Below are 21,594 nucleotides of genomic sequence, written 5' to 3' on the forward strand. Positions count from 1 at the left end.
ACATTGGTGACCCCGACGTGAACGATGGAGAACGAAGCTACCAGTGCAGCGACAGTGGCTAATGCCGTCTTGCTCAAACTGCCCGACTTCTGGGAACCGGCTGTGGCAGCATGGTTCGCTCACATCGAAGCTCAGTTCGCGATTAGGAACATAACTGTGGATGAGACCAAGTACCACTACGTCGTGGCAGCACTCGGAACATCTGCAAGCCCCGCCACCCGTGGATAAGCACGGTACGATTAAGAGACACTTGCTGCAGGCTTTTGAGCTAGCAAAGGTGGAGCGGGCGGACTGGTTGTTTTCGCTGCAAGGCTTGGGAGACAGCAAGTCATCGGAGCAAATGAACAAGCCACTGACATTCGCCATGGCCAAAGCTAGCAGCGCCAGCTCTCTTACATCTCGGAGTTCACCACTGACATCCGGCACGTCGCCGGCAAGGACAACTTCGTCGCCGACTTCCTCTCCCGGGCGATGTTGAGGGGCCGTCCACTTGGGACTCGACTACGCAGCCATGGCTGCAGGCCTACCGGACTGCTGACACCGGGCTGCAGTTGAAGGACGTGGTGTTCGACGACACCGGGCCATGCTTCTCTGTGACATCTCCATGGGTCAGCCATTGCCCACGGGCAGGCGGCTACGGGTTTTCGACGCCATCCATGGCCTTTCACACCCAGGCGTTAAGGCGTCAACGAAGTTGGTGGGGGCCAAGTTCATGTGGCATGGCCTCAGGAAGGACGTCAAGGACTGGGCAGGCACCTGCGTGGCGTGTCAGTGCTCCAGGGTTCACTGCCACATCAAGGCACCCCTGGCACTGTTCCCAGTGCCTGGGAGCATTTCGACCATGTCAATGTGGACCTAGTAGGACCCCTTCCCTCCTCCTGTGGTTTCACTCATCTCCTTACCATGGTGGACAGGACCACTAGGTGGCCAGAGGCTATTCCGTTGTCAACCACCACGTCTACTGAGGGGGCCCGGGCGTTCACCGGGTCCTGAGTAGCCCGGTTTGGCATGCCATCTGACCTCACTTCTGACTGGGCCTGCAGTTCACATCCGAGCACTGGACTGCAGTCGCTGAAAGCCTAGGGGTGAAGCTGCACTGCACCACGGCGTACAACCCGCAGGGCAACGGCTTATGTGAGCGGTTTCATCGTTCTATGAAGGCCGCTCTTTGGGCCAGCCTCACAGACAGCTGGGTCAACCGGCTCCCATGGTTCATGCTTGGCCTGCGGACCGCCCCTAAGGAAGACCTGCAGTCCTCGTCGGCCGAGCTGGTTTATGGCCAGCCACTGCGGGTCCCGGGAGAATTTCTCCCAGACGACACCGCACCCTGGTCTGCTGCCCGCCAATGGGCTGTATTCCAGGACGCTGCAGGCGTTTTCACTCCAGTCCCAACTTAGCGGCACGGCCTCCCTCAGTCTTACATCCCCAAGGACCTGCAGTCGGCATGACGCCCGCCGTACCCCCCTGCGATCCCCTTACGATGTCCCTTTCCGTGTCCTGGTGGCGGGGGCTAAGAACTTTGTTGTGGATGTCGGTGGTAAGCAGGAGTGGGTTTCGATGGACCACCTCAAGCCGGCTCACCTGGACTTGGACAGGCCGGTTCAACTGGCCCAGCCCCCTCGGCGTGGACGCCCCCCTGCCCCTACACCCATCAAGAGGAGCCGTTTTGGCCGCATTATTTGTCCCCCGCCATGTTGATTTTTTTTCTTTGTTTTTGTCATGGTGAATTCTGGGGGTGGCGTGTGTAGTGACCTACTTGCAGGTTACATATTCACCATGCGGGCTAGAGGCGGTCCCTTTTAAGACAGTGGGCGGGGGTTAGCAAGGGGTATTGTGGGTAGACACGAGGCTGAGGTTTTGACCAGAATGAAGTGCTGACATGGAGTTTGTTGGAGGAAATAAACGACCCCACGGCTGTGGTCAAAAGGAGAAGTGGTCTGGTCTCCTTTCTTTCATCCTCCACATATTTATCGTTATAAATTATGTTTTATAATAAGACACATAATAATAATAATAATAATTCGATTTTATTTTTCCCTCATTTTCCCTCCGATTTGTTGAGGCCCCCTGGCGCCCCCCCTTGAAAACCACTGTATAGTGAACCATCTCAAAGATGGTGAGATCTGCCATTGCCCAATTGTCAATAACGTCATATACTGTTGTGACCAATCCTTTGTCACACTCAAAGTGTCTAAGACAAAAGAATGGCAACTAATTTTGAAAGGGGTTTCGATTCCTCTATCACCTGCCCTGATCAATTTGGAACAAGTAGAGGTGGTAAGCACGTACAAACATTTGGGAACAACTTTGGATGAAAAATTAAGCTTTCAGCCAAACATGAAGGCAGTTTTAAACAAAGGTCACCAATGTCTATTAATTTTAAGAACAATTTGTAGATTTAATGTTGACAAATGACTTTTCCCTCCTTTTTCTCCCCAGTTGTATCTGGCCAATTACCCCACTCTTCCGAGCCATCCCGGTCGCTGCTCCACCCCCTCTCCTGATCTGGGGAGGGCTGCAGCCTACCACCTGCCTCCTCCGATACATGTGGAGTCGCCAGCCACTTCTTTTCACCTGACGAGTTTCGTCAGGGGGACGTAGCGCATGGGAGGATCACGCTATTCCCCCCCCCCAGTTCCCCCTCCCCCCTGAACAACCACCCTGATCGACCAGAGGAGGCGCTAGTGCAGCGACCAGGACACATACCCACATCTGGCTTTCCACCCGCAGACACGGCCAACTGTGTCTTTAGGGACGCCCGACCAAGCCGGAGGTAACACGAGGATTCAAACCGGCGATCCCCGTGTTGGTAGGCAACAGAACGACCGCCACGCCACCCGGATACCCAGATGTTGAGAAATGACCTTTAAACATTTTTATTCATCCTATATTGAGTCAGTTCTCAGCTTTGCTCCTGCTTTCTGGTCCGCTTACCTCACCCAGATGAGTAAGAACATGTTAAGAGGAATTGTGAGGATTTGCTCTAAAAACACTGACTGGAACCTAATGAGCCTACAGTATATTTGTGAGAAAACTCACTAAGGAAGTTCAGGGCACTCTGGACAAGCCGCTGCACTCTCTTTTCTCTGGGTTTTCCCTCCATCCTTCTGTTTATAGATATCTAGATTATTAGTCACACGGCCAAGGCCAGTGGAGTTTGTTTTCAGTACAATATGTAACAACTCTGCACACATTATCTCCACATATTATCACGAAACAATGCAGTGATACAGAACATATTACACACAACCACATACAATAGGTGAATGGTACCTATGCATACACATACGTACATATATGCCAGCAGTGTGCGAGGAGGGGAGAGGGAGGAATTCAGAAGCCTGATAGCTGGGGGGGGGGGGGGGGGAGAGAGTTCTCTAGAGGTAGCAGCAAAAGAATTTGTTGCTCTTTTATCAGAGACTATCTGCAAGTCAAGTCAGTTTTATTTTTAGAGCCATAAATCACTAGTTAGTCCCGGAGGGTTTTGCAATCACAAAATTTGCAATGTACTGTAATGTACAAGATTCAATATGTAAGATTGTTTAAGTAGGGCATGTGGACTATGACTATTTCAATGAATTCTGTGGACTGTTTGCTGTTACTGTAAAACGTCTGTTGACATTTTTGATGGTCATGCTTTTAACTGGTTACTGCAAAAATAATTATCTCAGTAGGGACAATTAAGATTCCTCTGCACCCTCACATAGCCTGTACTTGGACGGGCCATCCAGGTATATTAGTGACTGCCCAAGCGTGCGGTATTTTGATGTTTGCAAGCATTTGCTACTTATTGAGTAATTATTCCCTGACTTTTAGCAGTTGCTCCAGATTCTATGGAAGAATGCATGGCCTCATTCAGCCACAGCCACTGCGCTATGCTTTAGCATACAAGCGGCTAACGCTACTTTTCAGAAAGATAGATCTGTTTTCTCTTCAGGCTATCGCAATTAAAAAGATGGACTAATATCACTAATGGATGGTGTTCTTTTTGTTGATGGCACAGCCCCTGCTGCCCTCCCACAGCTCCTACACTGACCACCACCACAAGTATATTTCAGACCTGACGAAAACCCCACTATTGCCTTGCAATAACACAAAGGGATGTAAGGACTAAAGTGATGGTTTTAGAAAGCTAGGCCCAGACTCCCCTGCACTGAAGTCCACCACCCATTAAACATGGTGAAAATAACCTCCACAAAACAGTATGTATATAAGGTTATACCGTGTCAGACATTGTGTGGATGAGATTGCTGGGGTTTCTAATGATAACAACAAAGCACAACAATAGTGTTCATGCTGTAACACACCTAGAGTTTAAAATTAATGACCAATTTCAATGAGATTAAATGCCTTCGCATGCCGTTAAATTATGGCAAACAAATCATTGTTGGTTAAGTAGGACTCGATTGTGATTTTACTTTATGTGGGTTATAGAGACTAGAATTAATTATTTTATGAGACAGATAGCCATGCAAGGTATATTTTGATGTATTTACCATGGCATATTCAAATATATCTTGGAAAATATGTTGGTAAAATAATTATAACTTTTAAACTTTAAATCTAACTGTAATATTTAAAGCTGCAAACCCATAAGAATTAGCATAATTTTATCCATTTGAAATGTGATGATGATGACTCTGTTGGACAAATTACCAACATTATAGTAGAAAATTGGTCCAATATAGCTCGATGTGGAAGCCAGAGTGATATAGACCTATTGCAACTAATTTCCTTTGAGTACAAAGAAGAAGAAGAAAAGAAGAAGGCTACTTTATTTTGTCATTGTAGGTTGCAAAGAAATTGTAGGTTAATGAATTTGTTCACTGCATCAACCCATCCTATTGTATAGGAGCAGTGGGCAGCTGCAGTGCCCGGGGACCAACTCCAGTTCTTCTTTCTGTTGCCTTGCTCAGGGGCACAGACAGGAATATTAACCCCAACGTGCATGTCTTTTTGATGGTGGGAGGAAACCGGAGCGCCCGGAGGAAACCCAGGCAGACATGGGGAGAACATGTAAACTCCACACAGAAAGGACCTGGGACGGCCTGGGGTTCGAACCCAGGACTTTCTTGCTGTGAAGCAACAGTGCTAACCACTGGGCCACCGTGCTGCCCCAAACAAGGTGTAGCAGCCATTGTGACTCACGAGCCATCGGCTGACCAGCAAATAGTATGCATCCTTGTCCTTGGACCAGAGCAAATGCAGTCTAAACTTCATCAAACTACTACATCACCACATTGTTCTACAGTTAAATCGATCGTCTGTCTGACAGAAGCATGCCCACATTGGCATCACATTTCAATCCTTTTTTCCTGGGAATTGTTTCCAAACACTTAGGCTACATGTTTGCCGCTGTACCAGTGTTCATCTTACCCAGTCAAAATATTCAACAGCAGTATATGAGACTGGAGAGTGTCTCAAGCCACGATAAAGATAACAGTTAGCATTATATAATCTGACTACATGACCCAGGTGGATAAAATAACTATTCATTAATGCAGAAATGTCACAGATGGCAGCTTTACATGGTTTGGTAAATAGAAAATCAGGCTGATTTGGGTGCACAATTCCTACAGTTTATTTAGCTAATCTTGATCTTTTGTCAGTGATCAATTTTGAAACAGTGGGGGCGGGGGGTGACAGTTGTGAACCTTTTTGGCACACACTTCCCAGGAGTCACTTCAAAACCGCTAACTAGTCGTGCTAATGGAGCGTTTGTTCCACCTATCGTCTCTGGTGGTCCAATTGCTGCTGGGCGACGGAAAACATGTCACTTCCTGTGATGCTTGGTGTTTTTGAAGGGGACTGTCGCCACAGACACACATTTGTATTTCCTTATATTACTTCAACATTTATTTAAATGAAAGTATTTAAGATTGCCATCCTCCCCCCATCCCCTTTTCTCTCCATTGTACTTGGCCAATTACCCCACTCTTCCGAGCCACCCCAATCGCTGCTCCACCCCCTCTGCTGATCCGGGGAGGGCTGCAGACTACCGCATGTCTCCTCTGATACATGTGGAGTCGCCAGCCGCTTCTTTTCACCTGACAGTTAGGAGTTTCACCAGAGGGACATAGCGCGTGGGAGGATCACACTACTCCCCCAGTTCCCGCCACCCCCTCCCCGAAAAGGCTCCCCAACCGACCAGAGGAGGTGCTAGTGCAGCGACGAGGACACATACCCACATCTGGCTTCCCACCCCCAGACACGGCCAATTGTGTCTGTAGGGACGCCCGACCAAGCCGGAGGTAACACGAGGATTCGAACCGGCAATCCCTGTGTTAGTAGGGAACAGAATAGACCGCCATGCCACCCGGATGCTGTAAGATTGCCAGTTTAAATTTACAGATAAATTCCGTTTCAGTAAACGACTGCAGGTGGGTTGGCAGTCAGACAGTGCTTGGGGAAACAGCTGGTTGAACGCAGACTAGGCCTCTCTTTTTCTGTACCACCAGGGTTAAACCTCGGGGATACACAGTACAGTTCCTTACCAGCTGCTTTCAGCAGAGCACCTTGGTGTTGACATACATACATTGTTTTCTTTGACCCAATTTCTCAGCTTTTTTCACCAGCAAGGAGACCATCTGCCATGCCTCCAAATTGGGAGGAGTATTTTTCACGTCGAAAGATAGGGAGGCTCATCTAGCTTCTGCCTTGCCGTACAGATCACGATGGGTGACAAGGTCAAGGACACAGAGATATGCAGGCTACTGTGGTCAACAGATATTTTAAGGAGTATGGTTATTTCAATATTTATTTTGCCCAATGACCCAGACACACTGTATCATTATGTACTCAGCCAAAATGAAAAGGGACGCCCACATTTGTTTCTCAACAAAAACACGGGGGTCTACAGGGGCATATACATGGGGGTATACGGGGCAGTCTGTCAACCCTTGAATAACAGTGACTTCCTGCACATCCTGAACCGACCATGCTGCCGTGAAAGGCTTGGTGAACCGTTGCTGTCCCATCTGTCATTACAGTGTCTGCTTTAGGAAAGGCCTCGATGGATAGGAAACTGCTGTATTAGGGCCTGCGAGAACCCTATGGGGAAACGGTTGAGCTGATTGTGATTCCTGCGCATGAGCTAAACCCTATTATAGATTGTTTTTAACCTCCCTCCAAGGGCTGAAACAGAAATATTGATTGTCTTAAACAAAGAACCAACTGTGAGGAAAATGGAAAAAGAGAAACTAATATTGATTTTTGACATTTTGTGTAGGATCAAATGGTAGAATAACTAACTGCAACGGAGGGATTTGAGCGAGCGGGGATTATGGACCTGTGCAAAATGCATACTTAAATAGCTAATCCAGCTCATCGTCTTCTCTGTATATCATCCTCTCCGTGTCACTGTTGCGTTCTCCCATTTTCCACTGTGTGGTGTCTATCAGAGCCAATAGACTTTAATAGACGTGCGTAGAGCAGTCGGTGATTTCCCGTGAGTAATTTTTCTAACATAATGAAGAAAACACGAAACACAGACGCACGGGGCGAGACAAGAAGAGAGGCGGGGGTTGACGGGGGGGGGGGCTTTAAAACACAAGGTGATATTGTCAATGATGACGGGCCTGCGCTCGCCTGAACAGCCAGACTGTCCCTTTAAACATGCACCCGTACTGCTCATGCGCGGGGGCCTCGTACAGGAGTTTGCCTGTCAGAAACCAGCGGTGGACGAGAGAGAGCGAGAAGAGAGAGCGAGGAGAGCGAGCGAGAGAGAGAGAGGCATCCAAGCCCGGGAAGCTGCGTGGACAGCGTCCCTGGCGCATTCTCTGTCAGCCAGATCAGACAGACGGCACGTATCTATCCGCCTGTGACTGTGGAGGGAGAGACGAGTACACGTCGCATACGAGCCTTTTATTCCGGAGTCGGGGCCCTATGTGTTCCTTGATGACGAGGGCTCCGCTCGTTTGACGCCGACCGGGGGAACTTTGGATGACGGATCGCGGTGTGTTTACATGGAGACCTCACGGAGACTGGAAGTTCATCCAGAGGATACGGCAGACGGCGCGTCACGACAGCGAGCTTCGGTGTTTTAACGCCGTAGCTCCTCTTTTGTTTTGGCTCGATTTGGGATTGAACCGATCATGTTTTTGACGTAAGTTCTCAAATCAGTTTCGCGAATTTACACGTTGCGCTTTTGTTCTGTCCCGTAGCACGCTCTAAAGCGAGTGATGGTCTGAGAGTGCGTAAAAAAGACGTTCCCTGCGCCTCTTGTCTTTTTTCTTTTTTTGGACATAGGCGTCATAGTTAACACGAAAGTAAAAGTCACTGATGCTATCAAACGGTCCTCGCTAAAGTGGGGTGAAAGGCGGACTTGCTCATCATCTCGTCGGGGCACGCCGTTTCGACAAGGATGGATCATAACCGGGGGATACCACCGTGGTCCTGGACTAAGTCTCCCGGAACGGGCAAAGCGTACATCGGAGTACTTCTGGTGATTCATTTGGTGCTCCACGCGGAGGCCTCGGCGTCCAAGTCGTGCGATAAATACTGCTTTTCAGGGAAGTGCATCAATGGATCGTGCGTGTGTGACCACGGATGGGTCGGGGACCACTGCCAGCATTGTCAGGGGAGATTCAAGTAAGTTGTCGGACCGCCTTTGGCCAAAATAAAGTATCTGTAACTTCAACCGAATGATCTGTATCGTCCTTCGCGGACTGTTGACGTATGTATGTATGTATGTATGTATGTATGTATGTATGTATGTATGTATGTATGTATGTCTGTATGTATGTATTTATGTTTCATTTAAAACCTCTTACATATATCACTTTTGGCTCAGTAGCCTACCTTTCTTTGGCTCTCAGCTGATACATCCCATTTCCCGCAGCGACTGGCCAGGTGTGCTTGGGTGCGAATACGGGCGGGGTTTCAAGTGGTCAGCAAATGCCCATCTGTTCATTCTTTACACTTCCACTTCCGCTACGTCCGCTGACTGCTCACCAAGAAAAGCTTTGAGGGGAAAAACGAGTGTGCATTTGCCTTAACCTGCATTTGTTTGACTCTTTATGTTACAATTACAGATACTCCCTGTTTATAAAATCCCGCCCCTGTCAATGACAGACAGCCCCCCCACCACCACCCCCCAACCCCACCGGCTTTAGCGGTTCAGAAAAGGTATGGACAACTTTATTGTCCGATGTGGTAGTTCGTTCGTGTGAACCCTGTAGAACGCTTCAGTATGGACCAAGAATGAGAGCAGGGCTGGACCAAGCCTTTTTGGGGCCGTAACCCCCCCCCCCCCCCCCCGATGTACCAGACTGCATGTGGTGGCAGGGCCCTAAGTGTCTGCTTGGATCACTTATTACACTGATCCAGATTGAGGGACAGAAAATGGCATGTCTTTTGTTCAAATGGGGATGTATTGTGAGTTGTGAAAGGAATATCATGGGCTAAACGCAGGGAGCATCTTTCTTGGCTGTGTCTGATGTGAAACAGAAAATCTGGTTAGTGTATATTTCTACATTCTAAAGTGGTGCCACACTCGGAGAACCACTCTCAGAGAGATGGAGTAGATGTTTAGTACAGGAAGCGAAATGGACCAATTGGAAATCTTAAAATCTCCAGTGGGATAGGCCGTACGTATGTCTACACTGATTTGTTTGTTTGATTTATGTATTTGGAGACTCATTGGCATGTTGGAAAGGTCCTTTGGAGGAATGAGAGGAAAATAAACTACAATGAGGATTCATTTGTTAAGACTGCCAATGCCCTTAAAAGTCAAATGTGCGGCTGTTCAAATTTTTATGGTGCCCCTGTGTCTGACTGGGCTCACTGAAGGTGGGGCCACATCAACTCTTTGTTATGAGAAGAGATCGAGAAAAATGACCTCTGTAGAAGGAGAAAAGCCTCGGTGCTTGGATACCGATGCTGCGTCCAGCAAATATTCAATACTGGAACCTCAGTGGTCACTGGATCCTGTCCCCCCCCCCCCCACACACACACACACACATGCACAAAACAAATCTTTCGTCTCACGGATACCGAGATTCAATAAAGGCGAAATACGGACTAGCTTCTGTTTGTGTATTGATTTAAGCTGTTGCAGCATGGTAGTTTTATTGGTCTGAAGTCTCGTTTTTTTTGCTTTCCAATTTCTTGCTCCCCTTTCCTTTGTCTCTGTTTCTCAGCACTCTTCTCTCTCTCTCTTACTGTCTACCCTTGTGCGTGTTGGACAGACCAGATAATGTCTGGCTCACTCTATTTCTCTCTCCTACTCTCTCTCATGCACACACAATTGTGCTTACATGTGTGTGTATATGTGTGTCATATACACATACATGTATATGCTCTATGCAAATGCCATTGTGTAAGGGCGGAGCCAAAGTCAGAGTTGGGGTCATAAGAAGGCAAAAATAGCCTCACAGTTCTTGCACATTTTCAGTCTTTTCAGTTTTTTAAAATTTCTTATTGCACGCTATTGCTGTCTCTCTCTCTCTCTCCCTTTGTTTTCTCTCCTACCCATCTGTGTAAGGTATACATACACTTTCACCATGGATGTTTTCCCCCTCGATTCATGTCCAACTTGTAATCTCCAGCCGTGATAAGATAACGAGGCCAGTTTCCACCACGGCCACGCATCTGAACGCTCTCTCATGCTGTTTTAAGGGAAAGGATTTTGAGTTCATTTTCTTTGGTTTTTGTTACTCATTCACCAGTTGGCATTATTTCTCTGCGCTTGCAGATTAATTTTTAATCCTTGCAATATGTCGGGAGATGCTGTGTACCAGTGTTTCTCCTGTTATTTTTTTCCTCACTTGGGCGGAAAGGCGAGGAACCATACCATGGAGAGGGGAGGCATCCTCCACCCAGAAAAAAAAAATCACAGAACAGACTTTTTGACAAAAAAATTACATATAGATAAAGTGAAGTATCATCATCGTTGTTTTGGTCGTTATGCCACTGTATCGCTAAGTGTTAGCTGACTTCAGTGATTATGTTAAATGAGTGATGGCCTGGTGGCCTGTCCAGGGTGTCTCCCCACCTGCTGTCCAGTGACTGCTGGGATAGGTTCCAGCATCTCCGCAACCCTGAGAGCAGGATGAGCGGTTTGGATAATGGGTGGAATGGATGGACGGAGTGGTCGAGGTCCCCATTACGTAACTAGCATTAGGCCCCGCTAGCTAGCGGGGCCTAATGCTAGTGTTAAAAATGTGCGGATTTACTTTACGCCCTTGAACTTTTAATACTCGCCACAAAAGAAATGTCATCAGTTATCTGTAATGTGCCGGCTACACATTTTGGAAAGGTCACTTGGCAAATCGATCATTGGTAGAGTAGACCTTTACAGGTTTTAATTTCAATTTTGGCATGTGTTAATCTAGCGTCAGCCAGCGTGCAATGACTGATTTTGCTGACTGAAAAAAACCCCCTACAAAAACAATCAAAGGATTACATAGTATATATATGTGTGTGTGTGTGTGTGTGTGTGTGTGTGTATATGTATATATCGGCAATGTATAGGTAGGCCCTGTGATGGCCTGGCGGCCTGTCCAGGGTGTCTCCCCGCCTGCTGCCCAATGACTGCTGGGATAGGCTCCAGCATCCCCGTGACCCTGAGAGCAGGACAAGCGGTTTGAATAATGGATGGATGGATGGATGCCACTGTATTGTTTATAAGGGTGGGGATACCTGCAGTCAGTTGAGACTGAAGAGGTCACTTAGATGAGTTATGAAACGTTTCTCTCAATAAACGTTGTGTCCAGATGAACTGGTTCAACTTTCTGTGATTTCCTTACCTGGATTATTGAGCATGCATGAAGACAAGAACTTGTATCATGTGCAATTTCTTGGCTTGTATCAAATCGGCAACTACATAGGTGTTACTCAGGAGACTCACCATGTGGCGTGTTGTAGTGTTGGGGCTTGAACCTCGGAAGTTCAGTGCACTTTGGATCCCATCTGGACCGCCTGTATTTCCTAGACACTGCCTTCTTTTCCTTCCCACGACTTCCTCACACCCTCTCTCTCTCTCTTCCTGACCTATCTCATCACTCCCTCTTTGCCCAGTCACTACCTGGCTCTGCAAAATTTTATCATAATTATTAGGCAATTAACAATGTTGCTTCTGTTGTTATATAAGTTGGCCTTCAGGCAAGAAAGCCATGTGTTGATTTGGTTTGAACTAGACTATGAGTCACTCATTAAGGCCATGTAGCATGGAATTTTTGGTAAATTATGATAAACCACTTGTAGGAGCCTAAATGCAGTCCAGCATCCCCACGACCCTGAGAGCAGGATAAGCGGTTAAGATAATGGATGGATGGATAAATATTTGACTAATTAGCATGCAATTATTTACAGTTCATATTTACAATAATGCAATAAATTAACTGTTTGATTGCTTGCACTTGAAAGGTGTGCGAATAATTTAAAATGTGTAAGATATCATTTATGTTACATTTGTAGTATCTGGGAATAGGTGACTATAATTGTATCGTAGTAACTGCATGCACCTTCAATTGTCTTTTGACAATTGCGAGGAGAGTTGGATGGGTGGTGGAGTTAGGCAAGGGAGAGTGGAGCCACACGGTTTTTTCACCTCCCGGGCTCCTTTTCTTATTCACTCTTTTTGCTAATCGACAATCGTTCTGTACAGAATATATCTTGTTGTGTCGAAGTAAACAGTTAAACTTTACAGAGTGGTCCTGTGGATATCATTTTGTTTCTGATGTGGATACGGACGAGGGGAGTTGTTAGAGCGTCAAGCTAAGGCTTCATTTTTTGGAAACCTACACAACTGTATATAGCCTACTAGTAGCCTATTGGCTAGTCTTTACTCATTCACTTAACAGTCACACAACATAGAAGCTAACTAAGGCAGTAATGGGAGTCTTTCAGATTTCTTCACTGTTTTTTTCTTCTTCTTTTGAATCAACATCGATCCCAGTGAATCGGTGACCTGTTTACCTTTAACACTGTAAACAACAGCAGGACATCAGACTTGCTGTGACTTTTTTTTCTGTCAGAAATGGTATTTTTCTAGCTGATTTCAAACAGTTAATCGGTTAACCCTTTCTTTTCCCCGCTAGCGGTCTCTGCGTTGGTTAGTAAAATCAGCCGCTGATGCTTCAGTTGTAATACTTGGTGGTTTCGCTATAGTCACTCTTACAGTGGTCTTATAGGAAATTGACAGGAGACGATATCACGTTTGACTACTCTTTATTGCAGCGTCCATCTTGTGTGTCGGTCATACAGCAAGCACCCCCATATACCCCTGATGTATGCAAATGAGGCATCGTGTCAGCCAATTATATATCTTAGGCTATGTCTAGCTACAGGATATTACATCCCCCTTCTTTTGTAATGAAAGAACATAACATTAGAAAATAACTGTTTAGTAATTCTGTGACATTTTATCACTTAAAGTACATGACAACAACTAATGCAGATCTAATCATAATAATACTTTCACTTTTCAAAGTTTCACTTGAACAATATGCTGAATAGTGCATTGCCCCTTTTCCCCTTGCAGAACAGGTAAGTAGTAGGTATGTTGAACAAACACATTTGCAATTCAATTAACATTGTAACAGAATTTTTTTTCTTTTATAGGGCAGCGATCTGCGGCCTGCCTACACCCTTTACAATTACAAGTCCAGCACTTTTCTCAGCTTGACTGTGCCCAGACCTGGTAGTGACACAAGGTGTTTGCCCGTCAATGGCAGAATCCTCAGTGCCAGTGGTGTCTGCAGGTAGGTTCTGGGTCGTTTGAATGTCCAGCCCATCACACACTTCAGCTGTGTGTTGTGGTTTGCATTCTTTGGTCTGCAGGAGGCAACGGTGGTTGCAGCGGTAAGTTTGGCCCTCAGCAGTGCGGATGTGGTAAGACCTGTCCGTATCTGCAGGTTGAAGGATGGTTGCAGGTTTCCACTGTCCATTTTCCAGTTGGTAGCATGCAGTGTCTCTAGCCTGTAATGCTGACAGCAGCCTGGCATTACGGTGGTGGTACCGGCACTGCTGGAGTTGCCGCTGTTCTCCCTTCTCTCTCACTGACTTTTGGCAGATGACCTGGGGTTTGCAGGTGTGTCGCTGTGGTGAGGAGAATTGATCTCAGCCTTCGGCTCATAAGCAGCTGTGCTGGTGACTTGAAGCCATCTACTGGAGTGTTCTGGTACTCCAGCACACTGAGGTAGGGATCCGTCTTTTCAGCCTGTGCCTTGTCCAGCATCGCTTTGGCGGTCTGGACTGTTTTTTCTGCAAGCCCGTTGCTTTACGGGTAGTGGAGGCTTGTTGTTGTGTGTTTAAAGTCCCATGCACTCGCAAAGTTCTTGAATTCCTGTGAGCTATATTGTGGGCCGTTATCCGAGATGACCTTTTCAGGAACGCCATTCCGGGAGAACATGACTTTCAGCTTTTGGATCACCGCTGATGAGGTGGTAGAATACAGCCTCTCAAGCTCAAAGTACCTGCTGTAGTAATCAACAGCTACTACATAGTCCTCTCCCTTCCAGGAAAACAGATCAGCGGTAATGACTTGCCACAGCCTCTCTGGAATTTCGTGTGACATCATTGGCTCTTTTGGGTTTGATTTTCGATGTTCAAGGCAGATGGCGCACTTCTCCACCATGGCCTCGATTTCTTTTCCCATTCCTGGCCAGAACAGGATGTCTCTGGCTCTCTGCTTACTTTTCTCCATGCCCAGGTGTGGAGTGTGTATGTGTGTAAGCATGTTTGCTCTGAGAGAGTGTGGGACGATGATTTTCTCACTTCTGAATAGGATTCCATCCATTTCGGCTACTTTGTCCCTGTGGTTTCAGTATTCAGCTATGGTGGGCGGGCATCTTTTTCTCACCTCAGGCCATCCTGGCAGTAACGTCTGCTTCAACACGGTGAGCTGAGCGTCCTGTTCAGTCGCTGCTCTGATGTCAGCAAGCGTTCTGTCACTCACTGGCAGGTTGCTGATGACTCTGGGAACCTGAGTATTCATACCCTTGCTCAGAGTGTGGTTACTGTAGGCTATTGACTTCCTGGAGAGTGTCTGCAACAGGAATATCTTTATCTGGACGATGGATGACGGCAATGTCATATTTCTGTAGCTGTAGGATCATTCACTGCAAGCATGGAGGAGCTACTGCAAGGGGCTTTCTCAGTATCGACTCCAATGGCTTGTGATCTGATTCTACAATGACCTTACTCCCGTAGACATTTTGGTGAAAACGTTCACATCCAAAGAGAACAGCAAATAGTTCTTTCTCTATTTGAGCATAGTTTTCTTCTGTGGCTGTGAGTGATTTGGAAGCGTACGCGATGGGCTTACCTTCCTGTAGGAGCACTGCCCCTAAGCCACTGTTAGACGTGTCGACTTGGAGCCTCAGCTCCCTGTTGGGGTCATAGTAGATGAGCATGGGTCCTGGCTCCCATGTGATGAGGTCCCTCATCTGCTGGAAAGAGGAGTGGTGCGTTTCATCCCATACAAACTCACTGCTTTGTTTCAGGCGCTGGCAGATGAGTGCATTTACTTTGGACAGCCTGGGGGTGAATCGAGCCAGGTAGTTCACCATCCCCAGAATGGTCTCCAGCTCAGCCTTGTTCCGTGGTGGCTCCATCTCCTTCACGGCTTTTACCTTTTCGGGGTCCGGTTTGATGCCGTCGTGTTTGAGCCTGTGTCCCAAGTAACTGACCTCTGTGACACAGATCTTGCTTTTTTCCAGGCTCCCCTCTCTTCGGTCCTCTCCAGCATGGTTCGCAGGTTGGCATCATGCTTCTCCTTGGTCCGGCCATAGAACAGGATGTCATCGACAATTATAGCGATGCCACTCAGCCCTTCATAGGTTTCGTCTATTTTTCTCTGGAACTCATCCTGTGCCGAAATGATGCCAAAAGGCAGGTGGAGGAACCTGTATCGGCCAACTACAGTATTGAATGTCGTTAACATGGAGGATTCGTGTGTTAGCTTAATTGCTCAGTAGCCTGACCGTGCATCCATGACACTGAAGAACTGCGCTCCTGCCAGTTTTGGAGTGCTGTCATCCAGTGTGGAAGTGGGTAGTGTGGTCTTTTGATGGCTTTATTCAAATAGCGGGGATCCAGGCATTTCCTCAGTTTGCCTGTGCGGGGCTTCTCTACCACCACCAATGCATTCACCCAGTCTGTAGGCTCGGTCACCTTGGCGATGATTCCGGCCTTTTCCATGTCATCCAGCTCTTCCCTCAGATGGCTGCGGAGACTGAATGGGATTCTCTGTGGTGGGTATATGACTGGTGTGGCTGTGGGGTCCAGGTGTATGCTGCAATTACCTGGAAACTGTCCAATCCCCTGAAAAACATTGGCAAATTCCTCCATTACATCATAGCTTTCAGCTTGTGCAGCATTAACAGAGGACCAGCTTGATTAGATCTATGTCAAGACAGGCTTTCATACCTAAGACAGGTGGAGCTTGGGTGCTGACTATGTAAAATTCAAGTGTCATGGCAATGCCCTTGTACTTACAGCTCAGATTATAGGTCCCTTTAACATTTAGTGGTTCACCACCATAGCCTGTGAGATGGTGGGCTGTGGGCTTTAGTAACACACTTCCAAACAGTTTGTGAAAATGGTCAGCTGGAATAACGTTGACCTGAGCACCTGTATCTAACTTGAATTTAACTCTGTTCTTTTCTTGACCGTTTTCAACCTCAGCAATGGCCTGCTCCCTGTCCTTGCCTTTCTGCTCTTTTGTAACTGTGTCAATGTACAGTTTATCCAGTTCCTCTATAACACTGCCCTCTACTGTATGCACTGACCTGGGCCTGCATGGCCGCTGGGACCTACATACCTTGGCGAAGTGACTGAATTTTTTGCACTTGTTGCATTGCCGTCCTTTTGCTGGGCATTCCTGTTGTTCACTGTGCTCCCTTGCACAATTCCCACACGTTTTGTAACGTTTGGCGACGTCTCCGCTGCTTTTGAAAGTTTTTCCGTGACCGTTGTTTCTCGGAGCGTCTCTGGGTGTCTTAGCGCGGTTCACTGCATGGCTAGCTGATAGCGCAATTGTTCACCATAACTTCCATCTGCTGGTGTGAACGTGCGATGCCCAACGGTTTTGCTAAGTGTAGTGTAGCTCCACGGCTAAGCAGCTTCTCTCGGACTTTAGGCGAGTTGGTTGCTAAGTGTAGTGTAGCTCCACGGCTCAACAGTTTCTCTCGGACTTTAGGCGAGTTGGTTGCGAAAACAATTCGGTCCCTAACCATTTCGTCTGCGTTAGCATAGCCACAGTCTTTGACTAGCAGTTTCAAGTCTGTTACGGATTGTTCAAACGATTCGCTAGCACCTTGCGTTCTCTCTTGAAATGTATATCTATCAAAGATTGGGTTAGCTTTCGGGATAACATACTCCTCGAATTTACCATAGTACATTTGCAGTACCTTTGCCTGGTCCGCTGTCAGTGTCCACGTACTGAAAATATCCCGTCCTTTGTCTCCGACCCACAGAAGGAGGTAGCTGCACTTATCCTCCTTGCTCTTTGCCTTCAACGGTCCAGTGAACATTAGCTGCACATGTTGCTTTAACCTTCTCCACGACTCCGGTAAATCGGTCGAGTCCCAATCCAATCTCGGTATTGGAACACCCGAGGAATCCGTTTCGAATGGTAGACGATGAGTCCACTATTCTGACACCATGTAATACTTTGTGGTTTCGCTATAGTCACTCTTACAGTGGTCTTAAAGGAAATTGACAGTGAGACGATATCACGTCTGACTACTCTTTATTGCAGCGTCCATCTTGTGTGTCAGTCATACAGCAAGCACCCCCATATAACCCTGACGTATGCAAATGAGGTGTCGTGTCAACCAATTGTATATCCTAGGCTATGTCTGGCTACAGGGTATTACACCAGTCTCCGCTCGTGCTTACGTTTGTTTGTCTGTGATTCTGTTTGTTTGTTCCCAGGTGAAATCAATCCGTCTAACTTTTGTTCCGCTCCGTATTTCCCCCCCCCAATCTCCGGATTGGATGTCACTAACCCCGGTATTGCAGGGCAAGCTGAGAACCACTGCCAGAATCAAGAATCATTGTGGAAATAATTTTGGCATGGGCGGTCATATTCCTGCTGTGGCGACTCCTATTCTTATTGTGACAGGCCGTCCCGGTAGGATATGTACAGGGGAAACACTGATGTGTACGGTATAATTCAAAGCTGTTTCACCTTTGGCTGCCATTCTGTCACTGACAGGCCTATTCTCGTCAGTCACATGGCATGGACAACTAATCATCACTGCATTGTCTGTTTTTCCTCCTCTCAGGATGCTGGAATGTCGGTTAAGCCAAGCGTCGTTGTCAAAGTGTATTTCCCTCATTGACTGCTAACATTTTGCAGCACTTTTTTTTAAAAAATTTCCCCTTTCTGCTGACTTATACCATATAGATCTATCTAAAATACCTGAAATTATCCGAGAAGGGAAGTGGAGAGAGGAAAAACGTTTTGAACAAGGACAAAAATACCAGTGTTTTTCTTTAAATACATTGTTCCATTTGGCAGTAATGAGTCCTCCCTAACCCAGCTGTGTTCACTGTGGCTCCATATCAATGACTTCATACATTTTTCATGCAGATGTAAAAAGGAATTGGGTTTATAATGAGAGATATGCAGTCACTTTATCCATCATTTAGAAAAGGAGACAATCCTTTGTCGTGATTAAAAATGAATGGTATGAAAACAAAACCATCTATACAGTATCATTAAAGTTGCATTAAGACTTTGGGAAATGCTTAATAGCGTTCCAAGGATGGGCTCATCGGCCTTCTGATGTCCCTGACTAATGACTTGCAGATAACAATGTGTCCCATAAGAAATGTAATATCTTGCAGTTTGAATTGAAACCTAAGAGTATTTGGGGGAGAAAAAAAATATAACTGCGTATTTCTCTTTACCCTTGGAATAGATAAATAGATATCATCTAATTGTCTTGGGTTTTGCTGGAATAAACTAAACGAAAGGCAATAAATCAAGAATTGCATGAATCTGTCTTGGATTCTGTCACACAAAATTTACACAGCCACAGCAACCAAGGCAATTGTGGCCATTAACACGTAGATAAAACATCCCAAGTCATTATCTCCCAATAGAATTGCAGTCGGGGTTCAGGAGAGGTGTGTTTGTGGCACCAATTGATAGTGAGGGAAAAAAAGATGTCTTTGACTATGCCACCATTGCCTCTCAAGTAGATACATTGCACATATTGCAGCCACAGCAAAGCTTTTTGTTTTTCTGGCAGACAGCCGGGAGTCGGCTCGGCCATGCAAATGTGAAAGGGACCAGAGAAGCAGGCTTAAATAACCTCAGTAAACACAGACTGTGCTTCTCCAAGTTACTGAATATCCACTATTGAAGATATAACTCTTACTTACCCAAAGTATTCACTGGTGTGAATTTACTTACTACAATCCTTACACATAATTTAAGTTGTATGTCAGAACAAAGAAGTGTTATTAGGATGTGTATTAGTGGTGAACAATATATTGTTTCAGCATTGACATGTAATGTACTCATGTGTAACTCACATTGCTTAGAATGCAATATAAGGCAAATTAGACACATCAGCCATGTTAAAGTGGCACAGAGTAACTCTTTTTCTCTAACATATTTTTGCATTTATTTTAGCCACATAGTATGATGGTTATGGGAAAATGACACAGTCGCTGTTCAGATCATTTCCTTTGAAGCCTTGTTTTGGCTATGCATTTTGTCTACCACTGGGCACAAAACTTCCTGGAAAAAACATGGATTGCTTTGTGGCACACATATGATTAAAGCAATTTTATTTTACCTTGTCTGTGAGACATCGCCGAAGTCCAAAAAGTTGCCTGGTGCTGGTTTAAAAGAGGTTTTTAGTTCTATATGTTCATTTAAAAACCACTCAGGAAACTTACGTATAGCTACTGTTCACTTCTTTTTGAATTTTGGTCTTTTAAAAGAAGTGTGCAGTCTAATGGGTTTGTGTTTTTGCAATAAAATATTAAATTATCTATTTTGCCATGTTAATTACCATAAGTGATATTGTAGCTATAAAGGTAGAATGCAGGACTTTTTGCATATGAATGAATGTCCGTGATATTCAACCCCTTGCCAAACGAGGTCACACAGTGCTGATTAAGCCTATCGCCGCCAGGTATATCGCTCTGTATTTTGCAGTATTCCGGCGTTTTAAATCTGGTGTCTGTGGCGACATTCCTGCGCTGGCGTACCGGAGGTGATGCATAGTGATGCGTTTTCCATCAACCAGCAATGATGGGTTTGCCAGAGCTGTCTATGTCTTTGCCTTTGTATATGAAAATGTGTTCAATAAAGAATGGGGGGGCACCTCGCTGCTCCACCCCCTCTGCCGATCCGGGGAGGGCTGTAGACATGGCTCCTCCAATACATGTGCCACTTCTTTTCACCTGACAGTGAGGAGTTTCGCCAGGGGGACGTAGCGCGCGGGAGGATCGCGCTATCCCCCCAAATGGGTCTAACGCTGCATCTGTCTGGTCAAAGGATGTAACTCCCATTTTCTTTAATATCGCAATACATATTGCAAAAAAAATAAATAAAAAACGTACCATCAGCTGTTTTCCAGCCTTACTCCAGTAGGTTACACATGTGTGCAGCAGTTGAGCTAAGCAAGGCTAAGCTTATTGTTCAGCATACCTTCAAACTGCATGCACGGACACAAAAAAGATATCCGTGAGTTTTGTGACTCTATGTAAACCGAACTATCCCTAAAAGGTCAGTCTCCACTAGCGTTGCCAGATGTACAATAAATTATCGTTTTTGTAAGGTAATTTGGACCTTTGTACGATGTACTATCAGTAGTTCTAACAAAGTCCAATTGTACAATAGTTTTACCATTCCCCCATAATAAGATATTGTTTGCAACCAAGAGTAATGGTGAATTTAGTACATGATGCAGACTTGAAACCTGCCAACAGTGCTCACATTCATATGTAGCACACATATTTAGAGCCTGCATTTCAATTTAGTTAATCAGACTCTAGATCTGATATGAATCATCAAATCAGAGATGTTGCTGGCACTTGCTTTCCCCAATCCCATTTATGCATATTGACGTAGTCACATGGACTAACCCTGTGAGGTGATAGCTAGCAACAGCTAGCCCAGGAGCTAGTGATCTATTATAACTGTAATGTGGTCCAAAAAAAAAAGAAAATGAGCAAGGACTCAAGCGACCAAACAAAAATCATTCCTTTCATACTTGGTTCTTTGACCACACCTTATGCTAGCCTGGCTGCTTCTCTTGTTTTGTTTTGTTTTTCCTGTGTGTACAATAGTTTATGATAAAATATGACAATTTCAGGGTCTCAGTGCAATAATTCTACATTTTGCATCCGGCAACGCTGCTCTCCACCCTTGTCAAGGGAAGACACTGCACACTAGAACATCACTGTGAAAACCTGCAATTGCCATATCAATCACAAGACATATTTATATGCCATAGCAAACAACAGAGGTTTCAGTGGCTTGTGCATATGTCTCTCAGTGTTCCTGTTTGTATCAAACACACCCTTGCTTCTATTTACTTCATACCCAGCATGTTAAAAATATTTAAGAAAAAAGGCTTCAGTCCTTGAGTACATCAGCGTGGGCTAAAAAGCTATGAAGTGCTT

The 21,594-nt window shown here is 45.9% G+C and overlaps 1 protein-coding gene across 1 annotated transcript in view; it reads left to right on the forward strand.

Moving 5' to 3' along the window:
• The first annotated feature begins 8,268 nt into the window (after positions 1 to 8,268).
• The window catches only part of atrnl1a (attractin-like 1a), a 436,027-nt gene continuing 422,701 nt past the window's right edge, over positions 8,269 to 21,594 (forward strand). The window contains exon 1 of the mRNA XM_056291780.1: positions 8,269 to 8,589. Coding sequence (XP_056147755.1) covers positions 8,363 to 8,589 — 227 coding nt within the window. The 5' untranslated portion in view covers positions 8,269 to 8,362. The remainder of the gene's footprint in view (positions 8,590 to 21,594) is intronic.

The sequence above is a fragment of the Lampris incognitus genome, chromosome 13, assembly GCF_029633865.1.
Source record: "Lampris incognitus isolate fLamInc1 chromosome 13, fLamInc1.hap2, whole genome shotgun sequence".
Lineage (NCBI taxonomy): Eukaryota > Metazoa > Chordata > Actinopteri > Lampriformes > Lampridae > Lampris > Lampris incognitus.